Source organism: Eimeria tenella, genomic scaffold, assembly GCF_000499545.2.
Source record: "Eimeria tenella Houghton genomic scaffold, Eth_scaff81, whole genome shotgun sequence".
NCBI classification, from domain to species: Eukaryota; Apicomplexa; class Conoidasida; order Eucoccidiorida; family Eimeriidae; genus Eimeria; species Eimeria tenella.
The window spans coordinates 7064-25048 of record NW_013543457.1 but is presented as its reverse complement, the minus strand read 5'-3'; the positions used below and the strand labels follow the sequence as shown (position 1 = coordinate 25048).

At 55.2% G+C, this 17985-nt stretch overlaps 4 protein-coding genes across 4 annotated transcripts; 2 read left to right on the top strand and 2 right to left on the bottom strand.

The window, feature by feature from the left end:
* Positions 1-82: 82 nt before the first annotated feature.
* On the top strand, positions 83-2672 carry ETH_00009010 (acyltransferase domain containing protein, putative; the record flags this gene model as incomplete). The annotated part of the gene is made up of 6 exons (XM_013378359.1): positions 83-96; positions 835-920; positions 1128-1291; positions 1637-1738; positions 2005-2057; positions 2549-2672. 6 exons carry the CDS (start codon positions 83-85, stop codon positions 2670-2672), a joined length of 543 nt encoding a protein of 180 aa, XP_013233813.1.
* A 1050-nt stretch (positions 2673-3722) lies between these two features.
* On the bottom strand, positions 3723-7996 carry ETH_00009005 (uncharacterized protein; the record flags this gene model as incomplete). Its single annotated transcript, XM_013378358.1, has 10 exons — positions 3723-4004; positions 4126-4426; positions 4626-4735; positions 5119-5425; positions 5625-5704; positions 5787-5871; positions 6015-6283; positions 6584-6671; positions 7000-7160; positions 7574-7996. The coding sequence occupies 10 exons, from the start codon at positions 7994-7996 to the stop codon at positions 3723-3725; spliced, it is 2106 nt and encodes a 701-aa protein (XP_013233812.1).
* Positions 7997-10197: 2201 nt separating this feature from the next.
* Positions 10198-11872, bottom strand: ETH_00009000 (S-phase kinase-associated protein, putative; the record flags this gene model as incomplete). The annotated part of the gene is made up of 5 exons (XM_013378357.1): positions 10198-10408; positions 10514-10631; positions 10967-11102; positions 11450-11589; positions 11764-11872. 5 exons carry the CDS (start codon positions 11870-11872, stop codon positions 10198-10200), a joined length of 714 nt encoding a protein of 237 aa, XP_013233811.1.
* A 2461-nt stretch (positions 11873-14333) lies between these two features.
* On the top strand, positions 14334-17206 carry ETH_00008995 (DNA-directed RNA polymerases III, 39 kDa polypeptide, putative; the record flags this gene model as incomplete). The annotated part of the gene is made up of 9 exons (XM_013378356.1): positions 14334-14531; positions 14859-14940; positions 15182-15286; positions 15638-15804; positions 16040-16093; positions 16283-16367; positions 16573-16685; positions 16881-17021; positions 17171-17206. 9 exons carry the CDS (start codon positions 14334-14336, stop codon positions 17204-17206), a joined length of 981 nt encoding a protein of 326 aa, XP_013233810.1.
* Between the last annotated feature and the right edge of the window lie 779 nt (positions 17207-17985).

Here is a 17985-nt window from a genome sequence, read left to right as displayed (position 1 = left end):
GTTAGCACCCGCAGCTTCTTTTGGGATGGCAAAGAGCGCATTGGCCCTGACGCCTTCGAGTGCAAAAACATAGTCTCGAACCATGTGTCTTGCATGGTAAACCCTAAACCCTAAACCCTAAACCCTAAACCCTAAGCTGCAGAGCCTAGCTCTGGGTCCCTATTTCACCGCCTTCCGCCCTGTGAGGCAGCACGCCTAAACGGCGAGGCGGCAGCAGCAACAGGACTGCAGGTGCTGCTGCTGCAGCAGCTGCTGCAGCATCAGCAGCAGCTACTGCTGCTGCTTCAACAGCAAAGGCAAATAGCAGCAACTGCTTCGCTGCGTTGCTTGCAGGATATAATGTACTTCTTGAGCCAGGCGTTCACGGCATTCGTCTGCAAGGTAGCTGCTGCTGCTGCTGCTTCTGGGAGACGTCGTGTATCGGTGCTGTTGCTGCTGCTGCCTCTTCCGTTGCTGCTGCTGCTGCTGCTGCTGTGAGGAAAGCAGCACGGGGCCTTTTTGCTGCTCAGGCGTCTATATTTCAAACTCCCCTCATCGCCTGGCCCGCTCGGTTCTTCGGGTGCATTCCCGTCAAGAGAGACAGCGACGCAGACAGGCATGGCCTGCTGTTGCTGCTGCTGCTGCTGCTGTTGCTTTTGCTGCTGTTGGTTCTGCTGCTCCCTTTGCTGTTGCTGCCGCTGAAGCTGTACTTTTTAGAGCAGCTTGTGCGGCTGCGGCTCCTAGGCTGTTTCGAAAAATCTTGCTGCTGCTGCTGCGGCTGCTCCTTGGCAGCGGTTCTGGCGCTGCAGCTGCTATTAGGAGAGAATGCTGCTGCTGCTGTTGCTGCTGCTGCAGGCATAGAGCGCTTGAGGACTTAGTGGAGCGCATGAAGATGAACCCCTCCGACCCTGCGTGCAATCCGATTGTCGTCTTTCCAGAAGGCAAGCCCCAAACCCTAAACCCTAAACCCTAAACCCTCGTTCAGCTCCTTGAAGGCTTGCCAACGCGACTGGCGGGGGGCCGCTTCTGCTGCCTCCTCCCTTCTGCGTTGAGACTAGGGTTTAGCGTCAGGAGGGTCTAGCGTCTGGGATTTAGGGTTTAGGGTTTGGGGTGTAGGGTTTAGGGTTTAGGGTTTAGGGTTTGCGCAGGCACCACGACGAACGGCCGCTGCTTGATTCAGTTCAGGCGGGGGGCCTTCACGGCGCTGCAGCGGGTGCAGCCTTGTGTTTTGATTTACACTTGGGGCTGCATACATCCTGCCTACGAGTTGATTCCCACTCCGTATTTCATTTCCCTTTCCCTCTCAGCCTGGGTGCGCGCTGCTGCTGCTGCTGCTGCTGCTGGTTCTGGCGGTTCTGCTGCTGCTGCTGGTTCTGGCGCTGCTGCTGCTGTTGGTCATTCTCTAGTTCCAGCTGCCGGTCGCGTTGCTGGGGCTGCGTTTGGAGGAGCTGCTGCTGCTACTGCTGCTGCTGCTGTTGCAGTTAAGCTTGCTGCTGCTGGTGCTGCTGCTGTTTCTGGTGCTTTGGGTCCTGCTGATTTTGCTCTGCTGACTATAACGCAGAGGTTAGCAGTGAGCAGGCCTTCTGGAGGACTCTGTATTTCCGCATACTTCTAGCTGCTGCTGCTACATCTGCTGCTGCTGCTGCTGTTGCTGCAGCCCGCTTCTGAGTTAAGAGCGTACTGGCTGCCGCCTATAGATCCTCCAGCTCCTGAGGGCTTCGACTCTGAAGAAAAACGAATTGCTGCATTTGCTACCCAAGTATGTCAGCCCTTTTCTGCGAACGCTGCTGCTGCAACGGTTTCCTGGTTGCTGCTGCTGCTGCTGCTGCAACAATTAGATTTACTGCTATCTGCGTGGTTGCTGCTGCTGCCGCAGACGCAGCCAGTCCTGTTGCTTTCCATAGGCTCCTCGTGTTAGTGTAGGCTGTGCACCTTCTGCTGCTTCTGTTGCAACGCCTGCTGCAGCAGCAGCAGCTGCTGCTGCTGCTGCCATATTGTATGTCGCGTGTTACTGGCTGTTTGCAGGTGCGCAACGCCATGTGGAAGGTCTTGAAGAAAGAGCATTTCGATGCTGCCGAGTGGGTTTTTGCTGCTGGTGCTGCTTGCCCATTAGGTGCTTGCCGTTTGCGTGGCTACAGCAGCAGCAACAGCAACTGCAGCAAGAGCACTGCAGCAGAAGCAGCAAAAGCGGGAATAACGCTCGCAGCAGCCGCAGAATTAGCACGAGCAGCAGCAGCGATAGCGTTTGCAGTATGAGAAGCAGCAACATTAAATGCAGTTGCAAGAGGAGCAGAAGCAGTAACAGCGGCAGCAGCAGCAAGAAGAGCAGTTGTGGCAGAAGCGGCAGCAGCACTAGGAGCGGCAGTAGAAGCAGCAGCTTTTATTCCTCGGGCCGCGGAAGCAGCCAGAGGTGTACTTTAAAGAACAGGAGCCGATGAGCTGCGTGCAGCTCGTCGGCAGCAGCACGTGCTGCTGCTGCTGCTGCAATTGCTGCTGCTGCAGCCGCTGCTGGCTTTGTCTCGTGCTTCAACTGCAGCAAACGAAGTTCAGATGTGCTGCTTTGCTTTAGGTTTAGCGATGAGAGCTGTCCAGACACCTGGGATGGCAACCAGACCACAAGAAAACAGTTTACACAACTTTTGCTGCGGGGCCCCACAGAAGCAGAACTGCAGCACGAGAAGAAGCGCAGCTAGCTGCTGGCAAGTTCTGGCTAGCTGCTGCGGCTGCTACTGCATGGCTAGCTAGCAGGCACTAGCTGCTGGCGACCTCCTGTCTTGCTGGTGCGTGACGGCGCGTTGCAGCAGCTGCAGCGGTACTTGCTGCAGCTGCTGCTGTTTGGCCTCGCGCTGCAGCAGCTGCAGAAGCGCCTGGCGCAGCTGCTGGTGCTTGGCGGTGCGTTGCAGCAGCTGCAGTGGCACGAGTTGCTGCTGCAGCTGCTGCTGCTTTGGTGTTCAGAAGTCTTGGTTTGCAGCTGCTGCGCCTCGGCGCAGCAAAGTTGCCTCATTAGGGGCCCTTTCTTTTGTCTCCTTGGCGCTTTGGGGGCCCCATCTGGGGGCCCCCAAGCTTTTGCTGCATGCGCTTTGCATGCGTTGTAGCTGCTGCACGTGTGCGTTTGGGCGCACGGTGGCGCCCCAGAACTGTTGCGGCCCGGTGAGGCCTAGGGTTTAGGGTTTAGGGTTTAAGGGCAGCGTGAGCTGCGGGGGGTCTTCGTCACTGCCTTCAGCTTCAGCCTTGCAGCCAAAGTGCCGCAGCAGCCAGGGCCGCTTGGCTTCTAGAGCTGCAGCAGGACTCGCAGCTCTGGGCGCAGCTTATGGTAGAGGCCACTAGGGCTACATTGAATGCATGCATGCATGCATGCATGCATGCATGCATGCGCGCGTGCATGCATGCACTTAACTCTAGTTCGTTGCAGCCTGTGGCGCCGCGCCCCATAGCGCCGTAGTTTGGAAAGCGGTGCACAAGTGCTCTAGTGTATTGACAGCGGCTGCGCTTGTTGGGGGTCGCCCCACGCTGCTGCTGCTGTGCCGCAGCTACAGCAGCGGTGCTGCAGCAGCAGCGGCGGCACTGCTGCTGCTTAGCTGCTGCGGAAGTGCTGCTGCAGCAGCGGGTGCTGCTACAGTTGGCTTTGCTGGTTAGGCTGGCGAACTCGCAGCAGCAGCAAGCAGCCACGGCAGCAAGCAGCCGCAGCAGCAAGCAGCCGCAGCAGCAAGCAGCCGCAGCAGCAAAAGGAGAAACCAGTAGCATTAAGCTAAAAGGTAGAGGCGGTGCTGCAGAGGAGGACCCGCAGCAGAAGCCACACACGCAACAGAAAAGCTCTCTGCTGCTGTCAGGCTAGGGGCTTGCTGCAGCAGCGCGGTCCCTGGAAACAGCTCTTCCAAGTCCTCACAGTAGGCCTGCTGCCGTTGCTGCTGTTCTTGCTGCGGCTGCTGCGGGTTGAGCTGTACGTACACCTCGTGCACGCCTGCGTGGTGCAGCGCCACTTCTTTCTCTCCGTCTGCTGCGACCAGGAGCTTCCGTGAGAGGACCTGCGCATGCATGCAGCAGCAGAAGACCTGGGGGCGCTGCATGCGCTTTGCATGCATGCAAATGCATGCAAATGCATGCAAACTGCGCGCATGCAGCCCCGAAGGCCGCCAGCTGCCTTACGCTCTTGAGCTCCAGCTGGCTGTAGTCCAGGCTCGGGGGGCCCCGCGGCAGGGGCCCCTCTGCCGGCGCCAGAGCAGCAGCAGCAGCAAATGCCTTTGTCTCCTCTGAGATTGCTGCCGCAGCAGGCGCTGCAGCTGCAGCAGCAGAGTCCGCGAACAGGGCAGAGAGGAAGAAACAGATTTCCTTAAGTGTCTCTCGCTGCTGCAGCGAGAGGCGCTGCTGCGCATGAGACAACAGCAACACTGCTGCATCGAGCTGCCGCAGCAGCTGCTGCTGCAGCGGCGCCTCCACGCCCTCGCTGCTGCGCATCCAAACAACACGAGGAAGCAAAAAAGACTGCAACAACAGCATGCAGCATTTCTATCGGCAGCAGCAGCAGGTGCTGCTGCCTCAGCTGCCAAGGCACAGCAGCAACACCACATGGAGCTGCAGCAGCAGCCGCTACTGCGGCAGCGGCAGGACTCGAAGTCGCAAAAGCAGCAGCAGGATCAGCAGCCTACCGCATCAGTTGAAAGACACAAAGCGCTGCTGCATGCGCAAAGTCGCAGATGCTGCTGCTCGGCAGCGACGGCAGCGCAGCCAACAGGTGCGGAGACAGCAGCAGCGCTCCCTGAAGCAGAAGATTCAGATGTACAAAAGAAGATGCAAGCAGCAGCAGCAGCAGCAGCAGCAGCAGCGGTAGCAGCAGCAGTTGCAGGAAGCGACTCTGCTTCAGCTCAAGCTGCATGTAAGGACAACGCAACAAAGAACTCGGGTCAGCAGCAACGAGAGCAGCAGCAGTAACAGTAGCAACAGCTGCAGCAACGGCACCAGCAGCAACTCACTAAGAGCTTCTTATTTTCTGGTGCCAACATCGCCAGCATCAGAGCTATTCTCGGCAGATGCGTTGAAGTGTATGTACACCCCAACAGACCCTCGGCGCCAGCTAGACACTCTCCTAGCAGTGCATCACTGCGCAGCCTTCGACAGAAAGCAGCAAAGACAGATTCACACTGGAACGCATGCTGCTGCTGCTGTTGCTGCAGCTGTTGGTGCTGCTGCTGCTCCCAGGAACACCAGCAGCGATACTGTTGTTCTTGCTTCTGCGTCTGATGCATTTGCTGCATAGAATGGTGCGCCAGAAGCGACTCCAGACAGCACAGCAGCAGCGCTGAGTGTTGCTGCTGCTGCTTCTGCTGCTTCTTTTGCTGCTGCTTCTGCTGCTGCTGCTTCTGACCTGAACTTGTGCTGAAGGTGCAAGAGCCTACCAAGACCCTCCCAGCTGCTGCAGGCGTCTGGCGCTCGCCGGAGCAGCTCCTCACTGCAGCAGCAACAGCAGCAACAGCAGCAAACGCAGCAGCAGCAGAAGACGCTACACCTTCCTGGACCAGAGCAGGCGGACCCTCTGCGTCTGTCTGTAATTGCTGTCTCAGTTTTCACCTAAGCATAATATTCGATGCAACAAATAAATTGCTTTAAAGTCACAACAGCAGCAGCAAACGATAGCAGCAGCAACTCACTGGAGAGCCTCTGCATAATCCTTCAGCCCGTAGCGCTCAGCAGCAGCAGCAGCTAGCAGCAAGTCTTTGAGGCTCAGCGACTGCGCGCAGCCACAGCAACAGCCTTTGGAATAAGACCCCTTTCTAGGGTTTAGGGTTTAGGGTTCAGGGTTTGGGGTTTACCTCAAATCCAGCCTCAAGTCGCTTCGTGAAAAGGGCTAGCAAATCCTCCTGCCGGTGTCGCAGTCGGCTGAGGGCCTCCACGCAGCTGCAACAGTAAAACGCAAAAATGCTGCTGCTGCTGCTGCTGCTGTTGTTCATGCTGCCGTTGCTGCTGTTTTTGCTGCTGCTGTTGTTGCTGTTGCTGCTGTTGCTGCTGCTACTGTAGCAAAGACAGAGAGGCTGGCTTACCTGAAAAGCGTTGTGGCTGTGCTGTTCTGTGCTGCTGCTGCGCACAGAAGGGCTGCCTGTGTGGCGAGGCCATCGACAAGCAGCAGCTGCTGCTTATTGCTGCTGTCGTTTGCTGCTTGCTTTTGGCTTTTTTCCCTTTGCATCTCTTGAGTTCCAGATGAACCGACAAGTATATGCAGCAGAGAAAGGCTGTTCAAAGCTGAGGGCAAGTGGTGACTCTCCAGCAGGTGCAGCACCTGCAGCAGGCGCTGCCGCAGCGGCTGCTGCACCTGAACGGCAGCGGCAGCGAAGCATCAGCAGCAGCAGCGATACATTAGTCCGCCATTCAAAGCAGCAAAAGAACAGCAGCAACAGCACCACAGCAGCAGCAGCAGAAACACAGCAGCGGCGCATGAGCCGCAGCACAACAGCAAAAGAGGCCAGCAGCCAGATGGGACCACAGCAAAAGGGGCGTCAGCAGAAGGGGCCAGCAGCCGCAAAGGCGGGCTGCAGCAAAGGCAGGCAGCAGCACCAAAGCAAGCAGCAGCAGCAAAGGAGGCAGCAGCAGGAGCAGCAGCAGCAAAACCCACGAGAGGGTGAGTGAAGCCTAAAGCTGCAAAAAGGCTCAGCAGCTCCACCGCCCTGGGCGGTGCTGCTGCAGCAATAAGGTCTTCCGCCCTGAGCAGCAGAAGGAGCAGCGAGCAGCGGCAGCAGAACGCAAGTGCAAACTTTGTAAATATGCATTAAAACACAAGCAAATATTTATATTTATGCATTTAAATCCATATGCAGCAAAAATAAAACCATCAGACCTGCTGAAAGCCGCATATATGGACGGAAGCCACAAATGTGCAAAAAGGATTTCTGAATTTGCAACACATTTATGCACATTATATGCGAGGTATCTCTCATAGAGATGCCAAAAATGCCGCTATTTATGTAATTTGTTGCAGTTATTTTATTTATTTATTTATTTATTCATTTATTTATTTAATTCAAACCTTACCGAGCCGCCACGGCGGCCAGGAGGGCTTCATCAGCAAAGGGTGCAGCAGCAAACAGCCGCAGCAGCAGCAAAAGCTGCAGCGGGTATAAACTTCCTCCTTTCGCATGCATCACAGAAGACAAGAGGCTCCACTGCCCTGCAGCAGGAGCTGGCGCGGCAGCCTGCAGCAGCAGCAGCAGAAACAGCAGCAGCAGCAGCTGCAGCAGTTGCAGCAGCAGCAGCACACCCCTCCACAGCAAACCAACGCTGCCGCACTAATCTACAGCAGCAGCAGCAAGGGCAGCAGGCACCCTGGAAGCATAGCTAGCTAGCTAGCTAGCTAACCAGCTAGCTAGCTAGCTAGCCACCTGGCTAGTTGGCCAGCTAGCTAGCTGGGTAACTAGCCGTTCAGCCAGTTAGCCAACCAGCTGGCTGGCTGCATCGCAGCGAAGTAGCTAGACACGCAGCCAGCTAGCCAGCCAGCTAGCTGACTCGGTAGCTAGCTAGCATTGCTAGATAAATACTAGCTAGCTAGCTAGCTAGCTAGCTGGCTGGCTAGCTAGATAACCAGATCGTCGGTTAGATAGGGCCTCACCACCTCCTCGCACTTTTTGAGAAAGTCATCTCCCTCAGATTTGGGAAGGTCTAGCAGCAGCTGAGCCCTGCTAGTCACCAAGCCTCTTCTGCTACAGCAGCAGCAGCGGCAACAAGTGCTGCTGCTGCTGCTGTGCTGCTGCCAAGGCCAGGACAGCAACGCCGGCCGGCGCAGAGCTGCAGCCCTCAGCACTGGCCCCACAGAAACAGGAGCAGCAGTAGCAGGGGCGGCTGCTGCTGCCGTTGCTGCTGCTGAAGCTAACCTTCCTGCTGCTGCTGGAGCTGCAGGCCGTGAAGGCGCTCGTGCTGCTGTTGCTACTTCCGCTGCTGCTGCTACAGCAAACGAGATGCGAGGTGCCAGCTTCCGCTGTTGCTGCAGCAACAGCACTGGCTGCTGCTGCTGCAGCAGTCGTGAGCGCAGCATTTCGCTGGAGGAGGAGCCAGCCAACGACTGCAAGAACTACGGAGGGTGCACCAGCCTGCTGCAGCAGCAGGCAAGAGATGTGGCAGCAGCAGCAGCAGCAGCAGCCGTTGCTGCTGCTGCTCCTGCTCTCAAGGTTAATCCGTACAGGGATGCAGGAAACAGCGAAGGCTGCCACGGCTATAACAGAACGCCCGATACCCCTAGACCCCGAAGCATAAACCCAAAAGAATGAGCTTCAAACCCTAAATCCTGAACCCTCAAGTTGTGCAGCGCCTCAAACCCTCACGGGGGCCCGAGGGGCCCCGCAGTCGCCAGCGACAACAAACCACCAAAGGTTTGATCTTGGCCCTAAACCGTAAAATCTAATTTAGAAAAAACATATTTAATCCCAAATTATTTGCAAGCTGTTGAATATTGCCCTGCATCCGTTCGAAGTCCTTAAGGCGGGCCCCTAAGCTAGTTCGGGGGGCCCCTGCAGAGCCCGGGACTGTCTGCAGGCATAAACCCTAAACCCTAGGCGCAAAACCCTCGCTAGTAGTGGTTAAAAACCCGTTTAAGGAACTTATTCCCTTAAGGCAAACCCTCGTCCCTAGGACCTAGGGCCCTGGCCCACAGCTCATTTCAAACCCTCAAGCCCTAAGCCCTAGAGGAAACCCCAAAGATAAACCCTAGAGATAAACCCTCCGCGTAAACCCCATCCTAACAACGCTGAGCCGCTCAAAGTCGCAACTGGAGAGACATGGGAGTCCTCTGGAGGGCCCATTCAAGGCCATTCAAATAGGTGCAACAATCCAGCTTGGCTTCTGCCGTTCTGCTACTGCTGCTGCTGCTGCTGCTGCGGCCTTCGCGGCTGCTTCTGTAGGCCCGAAGCATGCAGGCCCCTGTACTCACTCGTGGCGCTTAACATTAAAGTGACCCTGGCTGCAGTGCTGTACGCATATATATTTCTATGCGCGAGCCAACACGTGCACTGAAAGCATATTTCTAACATTATATAAATGTAAATATATATACAGCATACGTATACAATACATATACACACACGTATATATATATATATATTAATATATTAATATATATATATATATATTGATATATATATATTAATATATTAGCATATATATATATAAATATATTAATATATATATATATATATTAATATATTCGCAACAGGTGCACTACGTCCCTAATAGATATTTGGCCTCGAGCGTTCCTGAGCGCAACCAAGGGCCTGAGCGCTACATCTTACACGCGGGAACCTTATAGCCTACGTAATGCTGCTGCAGTTTGGCAGCGCGATGAACTTACATTGGCAGCAGCAGCAACTGCTGCTGCTGCTGCATCACGTTGGCGCGGGCGTCCTAGGCGCTTTCGCGGCGTATTCATGTACTCCACACTGCTACGTGGGCAAGAGCGCTACAGCTGCTGCAGCTGCTCAAGCTCTACTGCAGCAGCGCGGCTGCTGCAGCTGCTCAAGCTCTGCTGCAGCTGCTCAAGCTCTGCTGCAGCTGCCCAAGCTCTGCTGCAGCTGCCCAAGCTCTGCTGCAGCTGCCCAAGCTCTGCTGCAGCGCCGCTGCTGCTGCAGCAGGGCTGGAGCGCTGCGGTGTACGTACACGTAAGTGGCTTTCAAAGACTAAGGCGTATCCACTGGACTGCTGCTGCTCAAAGCATTATAAAAACCTTCCGCGTGGGGCCCCCAAAAAGCGCACGCTCTAAGGGCCCCCTTGACGTCTCTTACTGAGCAGGGGGCCCCCACGTGACCCTTTCAAGTCAGCAAGGGGCCCCCAAGTGGCCAAGGACATAATAAGGGGCCCCTATTTGACCCTCAGTTCGGGCCCCCAAAGGGCCCTGTACCCACAAGGGGACCTGTACCCGCAGGGGGGCCCCCAGGTAACCCTGTACCCACAAGGGGGCCCCAGAGGCCCTGCACTTAGTGGGGGCCCCGTGGGGGCCCCCAGGTGACCCTGCACTTTGCGAGGGCCCCCATGCGACCCTGCACTTTGCGGGGGCCCCCAGGTGGGCCTGATCTCGGTAAAGGGATATCAGGTGACCCTGAACTCGGTAAAGAGTTGAGGTGACACTGCACTGAGTACGGGGGCCCCCGGGGGCCCCCACTACTCAGAGTGGGGCCCCGGGGGGCCCCTTAAGGGGCTACTTTCCCATAAGAGCGCTCCAAATTCACCACAGGGTGGAGGGGCCCCCTAAGGGGCTGCAGCCAGAGGGGCCCTGCTGCTGCTGTCTGCTGCAAAGCTAAAAGAACTGCAGAGAATGTGAGCGCAGTGTTCACTCTGTACAAAGTGCTGCTGCTTTCGCTGCTGCTGCCGAGCTGCTGCTGTTGCTGCTGCGCTTCTCTGCTGCAGCAGCAGGTCCGCGCACTCAAGCATCTTCGCACCAGCGATTTTCCTCCCTAATCTGCAGTGGAAACAAAAGAAAGATCGGCAATGGCCACCTTCAGCCCTAAACCCTAAACCCTAAACCCTGAATCGTAGGCCGCACACCATTTAAACACCGAAGTACCGGCAAACAAATCCTACAGCAGCAGCAGCAGCAGCAGCAGCGCTTGCCTGAGCCTCTTCCTCTGGGGTGAAGTCGTTGACGATATTAAACTCCCTGCGAATTTCCTCCGGGCTTCTGCCTGTACATACACCTCAACTGAGAGCGTGTTCATGCTGCTGCTGCGGCCTATCCCAGGCAGCCACAGCAACAGCAGCAGCAACAAAGGCAACAGCAGCGGCTGCTGCTGCTGCTGCTGCGAGGGCTGCAGTGCACATTGGTGCACCGCCAGATGCACCCGCAAGCGAAGAAGAGACAGCAGCAGCGGATGTAACATCAGCAGCAAGGCCCGTCACAGCAGCTGAAACAGCAGCAGCAGCTGACACAGCAGCAGCAACTGACACAGCACCAGCAGCTGCAACTCCAGCAGCAGCAGATCGAGCAGCAGCACTAGCAGCAACAGCAGCAGCAGCTGACCCTTGATCATAGAAGCCACCTTAGCCGAGGTGAGCAGCAGCAAAGAGGGAATGTTCAAGTAGTCTGCTGCCAGCAGCAAATCAAAAAGCACCGTCTGCTCCACGTTGACAAAGTTGAAGTCGAATTCAGAAACAACCTGAAACAATTCAAAAATTAGAAAATAAATGATTAAAAATAATCACAATAAATAAACCGATAAATAAATAAAATAAACAAATAAATAATTTTATTTAATGCATTAGAAGTGCATTAGGGATTACCACTACGTTATTCACAGAAGTTTGTGAGAGAAGCAGCAGAGACCTCCGAGCCTAAACCCTAACCCTACACCCTAACCCTAAACCCTAATCCTAAACACTCACCCTAAACCCTAAACCCTAAAGCCCAATGCCTGAATCCCAGCCTCAGCTCTACCCCGCACCCTGCACGTAAGGGCCTCAACCTTGCTAAACCCTAAACCCTAAACCCTAAACCCTAGCGAACCTCCGCCAAGTTGCTGGTCTTGAGCGGGGTGGGAATGTCCTCCGGGGGGTTGTCGTGGTGGTGGGTGCAGTACTCGACGACCTTTTTGAGAATAGCGCTGCTGACTTTGGGGAGTGGAACCACGTCGGTTTCGTCTCCATCTGATCAAAAACAAACCCCAAACCCTAAACCCTAAACCCTGAACCCTCATCCCTGCGCCGACCGACGCTCCAAGCCGCGCGGGGGCCCCTGCTGCAGCAGCAAACCCGCGCGGGCGCACGCGCCCGCTTGCTGCTGCTGCTGCTGCTGCCAGCTGCTGCTGAAGCTCCGCTTACCTTCAGTCATGGACTTCACCAGCAAAGAGGCAGAAGCGACATCTCTGGGGACTTTGAACTCCTCGCCATCGCTGGAGACCAACACCACGAACCTCGACTCAGTTTCCATTGCAAACTACGCGGGAAAGCTCGGCGGAAACGCTCGCTAGGGGTCTCACCTGCCCCGGATCAAGGCTCCAGGCGTCTTTGGAGGCCCCAAAAGACCAAATTTAAAAGCAGAACTCCTTAAGCAGCAGCAGCAGCAGCTGCAGCAGCAGCAGCAGCGGTGGTCGTATCAGCGAAGGATATGGCATGCAGTGCGGCTCGGCGGGTAAGCACGTGTCAGCCGGAATGTTTAGGTTGGCAAGAAGTGCGGGCAAGTAAAAATCAATATTAAGAATACACATAACGGGCCCAAGCAAGGAAATCGAAACTCAAGCTGGGTAGCCGCAGCAGCGCTGGTGTCTGTGAATGGCTGGCTGGCGCCAGCCGCTGCTGTTCAGTTTGCACAACTGACTGTCTGTGAGTTTTGCGGTCTGTTTGTGACCTTTTATGGAATGAAACGTCAAATAAGTTCTTATAAAGCCTTCAAACACACTCTTCAAAACAGATAGCCGCGCCATTTTGTCCTGCGCAGCCAGCTGGGTTTGTACGGCCCCCTACACGGCTTATTGGCCAGCCTCACTGCCTCCCAGCGCACAGCCGTGGTCCCTTGAGAGCAGCGCCTTAAAAAGCAAATAAGAATGGTATTTTCCATCCAACAGATTCCAATTTGCGGGCAGGGCTCCTGTCTTAAGAGGCCTCGGGCGTGGGAGGGCTGCCTGTGGTTGCTGCGGGTGGCGATGAGGATTTGCGTCCACTCTGAATTCCACAGCCACTGAGCTCCCACATAGGACGTAGTAAGGATTTTATTACTTTTTTCACGCACTATAGTCAGAGATGCGGGGTAGAAGGCCGTTTGCCTTGAGGGGATTCATCCCCTTCACCCCTGTTGATCTTGTGTGTTCACTGCTAGAAGGCAGCAGCCGAAATAGCTGTTGATAGCCTTAGACGTTATGAGGCCTGTACGCCTTCTATCGGCGCTCTGGGCCAGCTCGGGCTCCCTTAAGAGCTTTTCGCAGCGCTGAGTCGAAGCTGGAGGTCGATTTTAAGGTAGTTTTGCAAGGAACATGCCACGAATGCAGCAACATTGGTAAATAAAGAGAGGCCAGGAAGCTAACAGAACTAGTTTTGACTTATTGCTGCTGGTTCTTTAAGCCGCTGAGGCGAGACGGCAGCGCGGCTCTGGAGCTGAGAGCCCTCGGCCTTTTTGAGTCTTTATCTTTTTCACATTAGAATTCAAGCATTCATTGAACACTTCGCATATTTAGTAATTTTCTGCTAGGAAATGACTATTTAGACTGAGGCTTATTCTTGTAGCTGCTGTTATACCATACGAAAGCCAGAAGGGTTTTCTCTGTTCTGGCCCACGACAGCCACAGGCGGCAGTAACAAAATTGTGCATTTAAAGCCCTTCAGCGCATGCAAGGTAGTGCGGGGGTCTCTTCTACTTCTCTTTATTTCGGAAGCAGTTCCCCGTGCTGCTGCTGCGCTGCAGCTAACCGACTTTGAAGCACTAGAGGCCGCAGAAGCAGCTGAGGTTTCTGCTGCCGCCCTTCCAGCTGCCTTCACTATGAGGGGGCCTCAGAAAAAGCGGGGGCTGCACGAACTGGGCCGCTGTACGGGAGCTTTGCTGCTCTCGGAGATTCGCAGCTACCATATCCCTGCGGCAGCAGCAGAAGCAGCAGGTCTCAGATAGAAGAAGCTGAGGGGCCCTTAGCAGATGCTGTTGCTCCGTTAACCAAACAGCCACTTCCGCTGCCGCCGCAGCCGAAGCCACGCAGGCTCCTGCCAGCACAGCCGACTGCCCGAAGCCAACAGGGCTCGGGTTTTTAGAGTAGCAGCAGTTAGGGCTTTAAATGAGTAGCTAAACACGTAAACTAATGCTTAGCTGTTGTCACTGGGGCCCTGGGAGAAGCCCCAGTGAGCTCTGGTGGCCCAGAGAGAAGACTTGCAACACTGCGGATCTGCTTCTGCTGCGCAGAGGGAGAAGCAACGGGTTTTGTAAGCGCTGCCGGCTGCGGCCGCACAGCCGTTAATTTCAAAGAATTCATGATATACTAAAAGCTCACGTTGAGGTAAAGAGAAACAAATTCTGTTTAGCGTGAGATCCTGCGTGTTCAGGCGGGATGTCAAGCGCAGACTGGGGCTGGATGGGGCTGTGAGCAGACTCTTAATGCCGCTGCGCATTAAATTGTAGTTATTTTTAGCCCTATTAAGTACTGCATGCTGCATTAAGTACTGAATTTTGCGCTACTTTTTGGACATCGAAGGCTGAAAACTGCGCTAGCTGCGGTCTCGGTAGAGTTGCTGGTGCAGGAGCAGAGCTACATCGAGGCTATATAGCAGCAGCGGCAGTGCGAGCCAAAGCCACTGGGCTTCTGGTGCAGGCCTGAGGCTTCTCTGGAGCACAAGTTAGGGTTTCGGGACTAGGGTTTAGGGTTTGGGGTCTATGGTTCAGGGCCTTCAAGGGTTTAGGGCCCGGGTCCCGCATGTCGGCCCCAAAGGAAGGCAGCGCCACAGGGGAACCCAAAGATGAGGGGGCCCGCGCAACTGCAGAAACCCCCAGGGGGGCCCCCGCGGGAGCTCCCCGTGGCTCTTCAGCTTTGAGCGGCGAAGACCTCTCCACAGCGTACAACTTGGGCCTGCGAAACAACAATGAGTTGACGCAGCAGCTGCTTCTAGACCAGGTGGGCTTTCAATCCTGCCAAGTCGAGAGGCCTAGGGGATTAATTTGTGCGTCAAGAGCCACGGCTAAGAGCAGCTGGGGCTGCTGCTGGGGTTTAGAGCTGGGGCTGCGGGCCTCAGGCTTGAGTTGCAGGGGCTTAGAGCTTGGGCTGCAGGCGGCTAGGGGCTCGGGTTTGGGGGTTTAGGATTTGTGCTGCAAGGGTTTGGGGCCTGGGCTGCGAGGGTTTGGGGCGTGGGCTGCAGAGGGATAGGGCATGAGCTGCAGGCGCAAAGCGTTTGGCCCGCAAGGGTTTAGGGTTTGGGCTGGGGGTTTAGGGTTTGGGCTGCAGGGCTGGCCGCGAGAGAAGATCGTCGCGGTGTTCAACAGGCTCAACGAAGCGAGGGCGGGGGTGATCCGGAAGAAAGGCGACAGTACGCAGGGTTGAGGGCTGAGGGTTTAGGATTTAGGGTTTAGGGTTTGGGGTGCAGAGCTCGTGCAACTGAGGCTTCGACGGCCCCGCGCGCAGCAAAAGCTGCAGCGCAGCAGGGGGGGAAGGCTGCGCCTCTGCTGCAGCCCTGCTGCTGCTGCAGTGGCGGCAGGGCTGCCCCGCTTTCCTTAGAAAACAGATCCTTAGCAGCAAACCCTCAGTGCTGCTGCCCGGGCTATTTGCAGACATTTGCTGTGTCGTCCGCCCAGCCAACGTCATCCCCGCGCTGAAGCAGCTGGACGCCCTTGACTACAAAGTCTACTGCGCAGTGGAGCTGGCAGGAAACACCGGTACAACTGGCCTAGGGTTTAGGGTTTAGGGTTTAGACTTGAGGGTTTAGCGTTTAGGGTTTAGGGCGTGGCCCTAAGGTGCAGAATGCAGGCGAGGACTTGGAGTCTAGGGCTGCGGCGCAGGGTGCACGCTCGGGTTTAGGGTTTGGGATTTGGGAGCAGCTCGGGCGAGGGTTTAGGGTTTAACTTTACGATGTAGGCTGCAGGCTGGGGATTAGGGTTTAGGCATTTCTTTTGAACAGGGCGTTCTGGCTGGCTGCACTGAAAAATCCAGAGCCGCCCTTCTTGGCCACTGCGAAGTACTTGAAGCTTTCTTAGGGCCAGGGTGGGGACTGTAGGGTTTGCGTTCAGGTGTCTGGACAGCTGACATTCGAAAGAGCACGGGCCTCCAGACGCACATTATTCAAAGAGGAGTTAAAAATCTTTGCGAGAACCTGCAGCTCATAAAGCCCGTGAAGAGCATTCACGTTAAGAACAGAAAAATGTACATCTTGTCCCACATGGAGCCAGCGAAAGAGGTACGGCGTAAACGCCTTTCCGCTCTCCCATTTAGTGCTAAGGATCTAGGGTTTAGGGTTTAGGGTCTAGGGTTCGCACGTTTTGCGGTATTGCTGCGCGGTGACCCTCACATAGCTACATGCTGGGCGCTGCAAACTGCAGCACCCGGCTCTTCAGACAAGAGGTTAGGATATAGAACTTGAGCACAGAAGAAAGAGTCCTGGGGCTCAGCTTCATGCGGTGCTTCGCATGCAGATTGCAGGGGGTTCATTCTACACGAATGGAGAATTCAACGAACAGCTTGTCGAAGTGCGTTTGTAGGGCCACGGGGTGGGGAAGAGGACTTAAGGTAGAGCCCTCGGGAATAAAACAACAAGGCCCAAGCCAATGCAGAGAAAAGGCCTCGCTGGCCTGTTTCATGAAAACTCAAGGAACTAGATCCTAGATATATGGCGCTTAAGGGCTGCTGCTTGCACGTCTTTGTCTTGCGGTTTGCAGCAACTTCGAGATCGCCTCGCAGTGTTTTTATGCAACGCTAGGTCCTCCACATTCTCGTCGCTCGTGGCCTTCGTGCGCAGCAGCGGTAATTCTAAGCCCGTAATTCTGAAAGCTAGAACTGTGGCCTATTCCACGAAGCATTTTACATTCTAGGCCTTCTGCAACCCCCTTGCTGTTGCAGAAGGAAGCTTAGCAACAGCAAATGACAGAATAACAAGGGCTACAAATGCAAGTTGCTGTGTGGCCACACCGGGAGCGCCCGCAGAACCTGCGGTTCATGTACGCCTCAGGTGACGTAGCCGGGAGTGCGTTCACAGATGAGGACATATCTCAGCTGGTAGCGACGCTCGAGTGTGAAGACAAAGTAGCGCGAATACGCACGGGAACTGAGACCACCTTTGTTGTAAGCTGTCGCTGGCAGTGCGGTTGCTGCCACTGTTGTTGCTGGTGCTGTTGCTGCCACTCCTTGTGCTGTTGCTGCTACGGTCTCAACTGGGCGGTGGCCCTTGAGCAACTCGTTGCTGCTGAGTGCTCCAGATTGAGAACCACCGCGCCACACATAGAAACTTGTTTTTGCTGAGTTGCGGTGTACGTACAGTGGAATCAAAGTGAAAACCTGCACCTTCTCGATACTGTTCCCTGCATCGGGTGTCCGCTCGTGGGGGATTGCAGCGCACACGGCAAAGTCAACCCCAGAGACTGCACCTACCTCTCGCACTGGCTTGGACTGGACGTGGATGTAAGGGCTCCGTATCAAGGGTTTGCCGCCTTGGGCTCAGGGTGTGCAGCTGAATGTGTAGCGGCTGTGTTCATATGGTTTCCCCTCAAAAATGGATTCCAGTGCGATTTGGGTTCGAACGCTGCGCCTTGGTATGCTTCTGGCTGCAGGTAGATGTCCGTGGCGAGGGAGAACAAGGCATTTAGTCCTTGCCATGAGGCTGATGGCTCCAAGATTTAGGGATAAGTTTCGAAGGACAAGGGCTTGTGATTTTGTACTGGAGAACCTCCCTGCAGTCTTCCATGGAGCCCGTCTCGCTCTCTCAGCTCTCGTTGGCCCTTGTTTCCTTCTAAAGGAGGAAATCCTCGTGCTATGAAATAGTGGCTCGCGAGTTCTCCTTAAGTGGAGAGGTGTGACGAAGGTGGTGACACCGTAGACGACTGTCCAGGCATTCCCTGGACTGTGGATGCCGCGAAATCGGTTGATGCCGCACATGGCTGAGGTGCTGAGCCTTTTCTTATAGTGGTGCTATGCGTGGGTGTTGGCCGTCAGTATCCTTGTTGTGCGTTTTAAAGTGTCTTCGGACTGCGGATTGGGCAACTCTCTTTGCTATGCAGATTCTGTACTTCCCTCGTCTTGCTGTCTTCGGTGTTTTTCTAATTGTTCCGCGTCTTGAGCTTTCAAAGTAATTCTAGCCACTCCTTGGTTTTGTGTTCCAGCAGACGTTCAGGTGTGCTCAGCAGAGCTGTGCATTTTTTTGATCCGTCTGCAAATGTGGAGTTAACCAATTTCATGGACTTCGTCTTCTACTGCATTACACCTTGTTCCTCCCAAACGCAATGTCTCAGCTTCAACTCAAACGCAGCTGTTGTTCTAAGCATCGCATATTCAACTTGTTCCTAGCCCATATAGCATTCCCGTTCCGCATATGGGTTCTGTTACTTGTTCATTTCCTTTCGAATGCGACGGCGGAGCTCACCCTGCA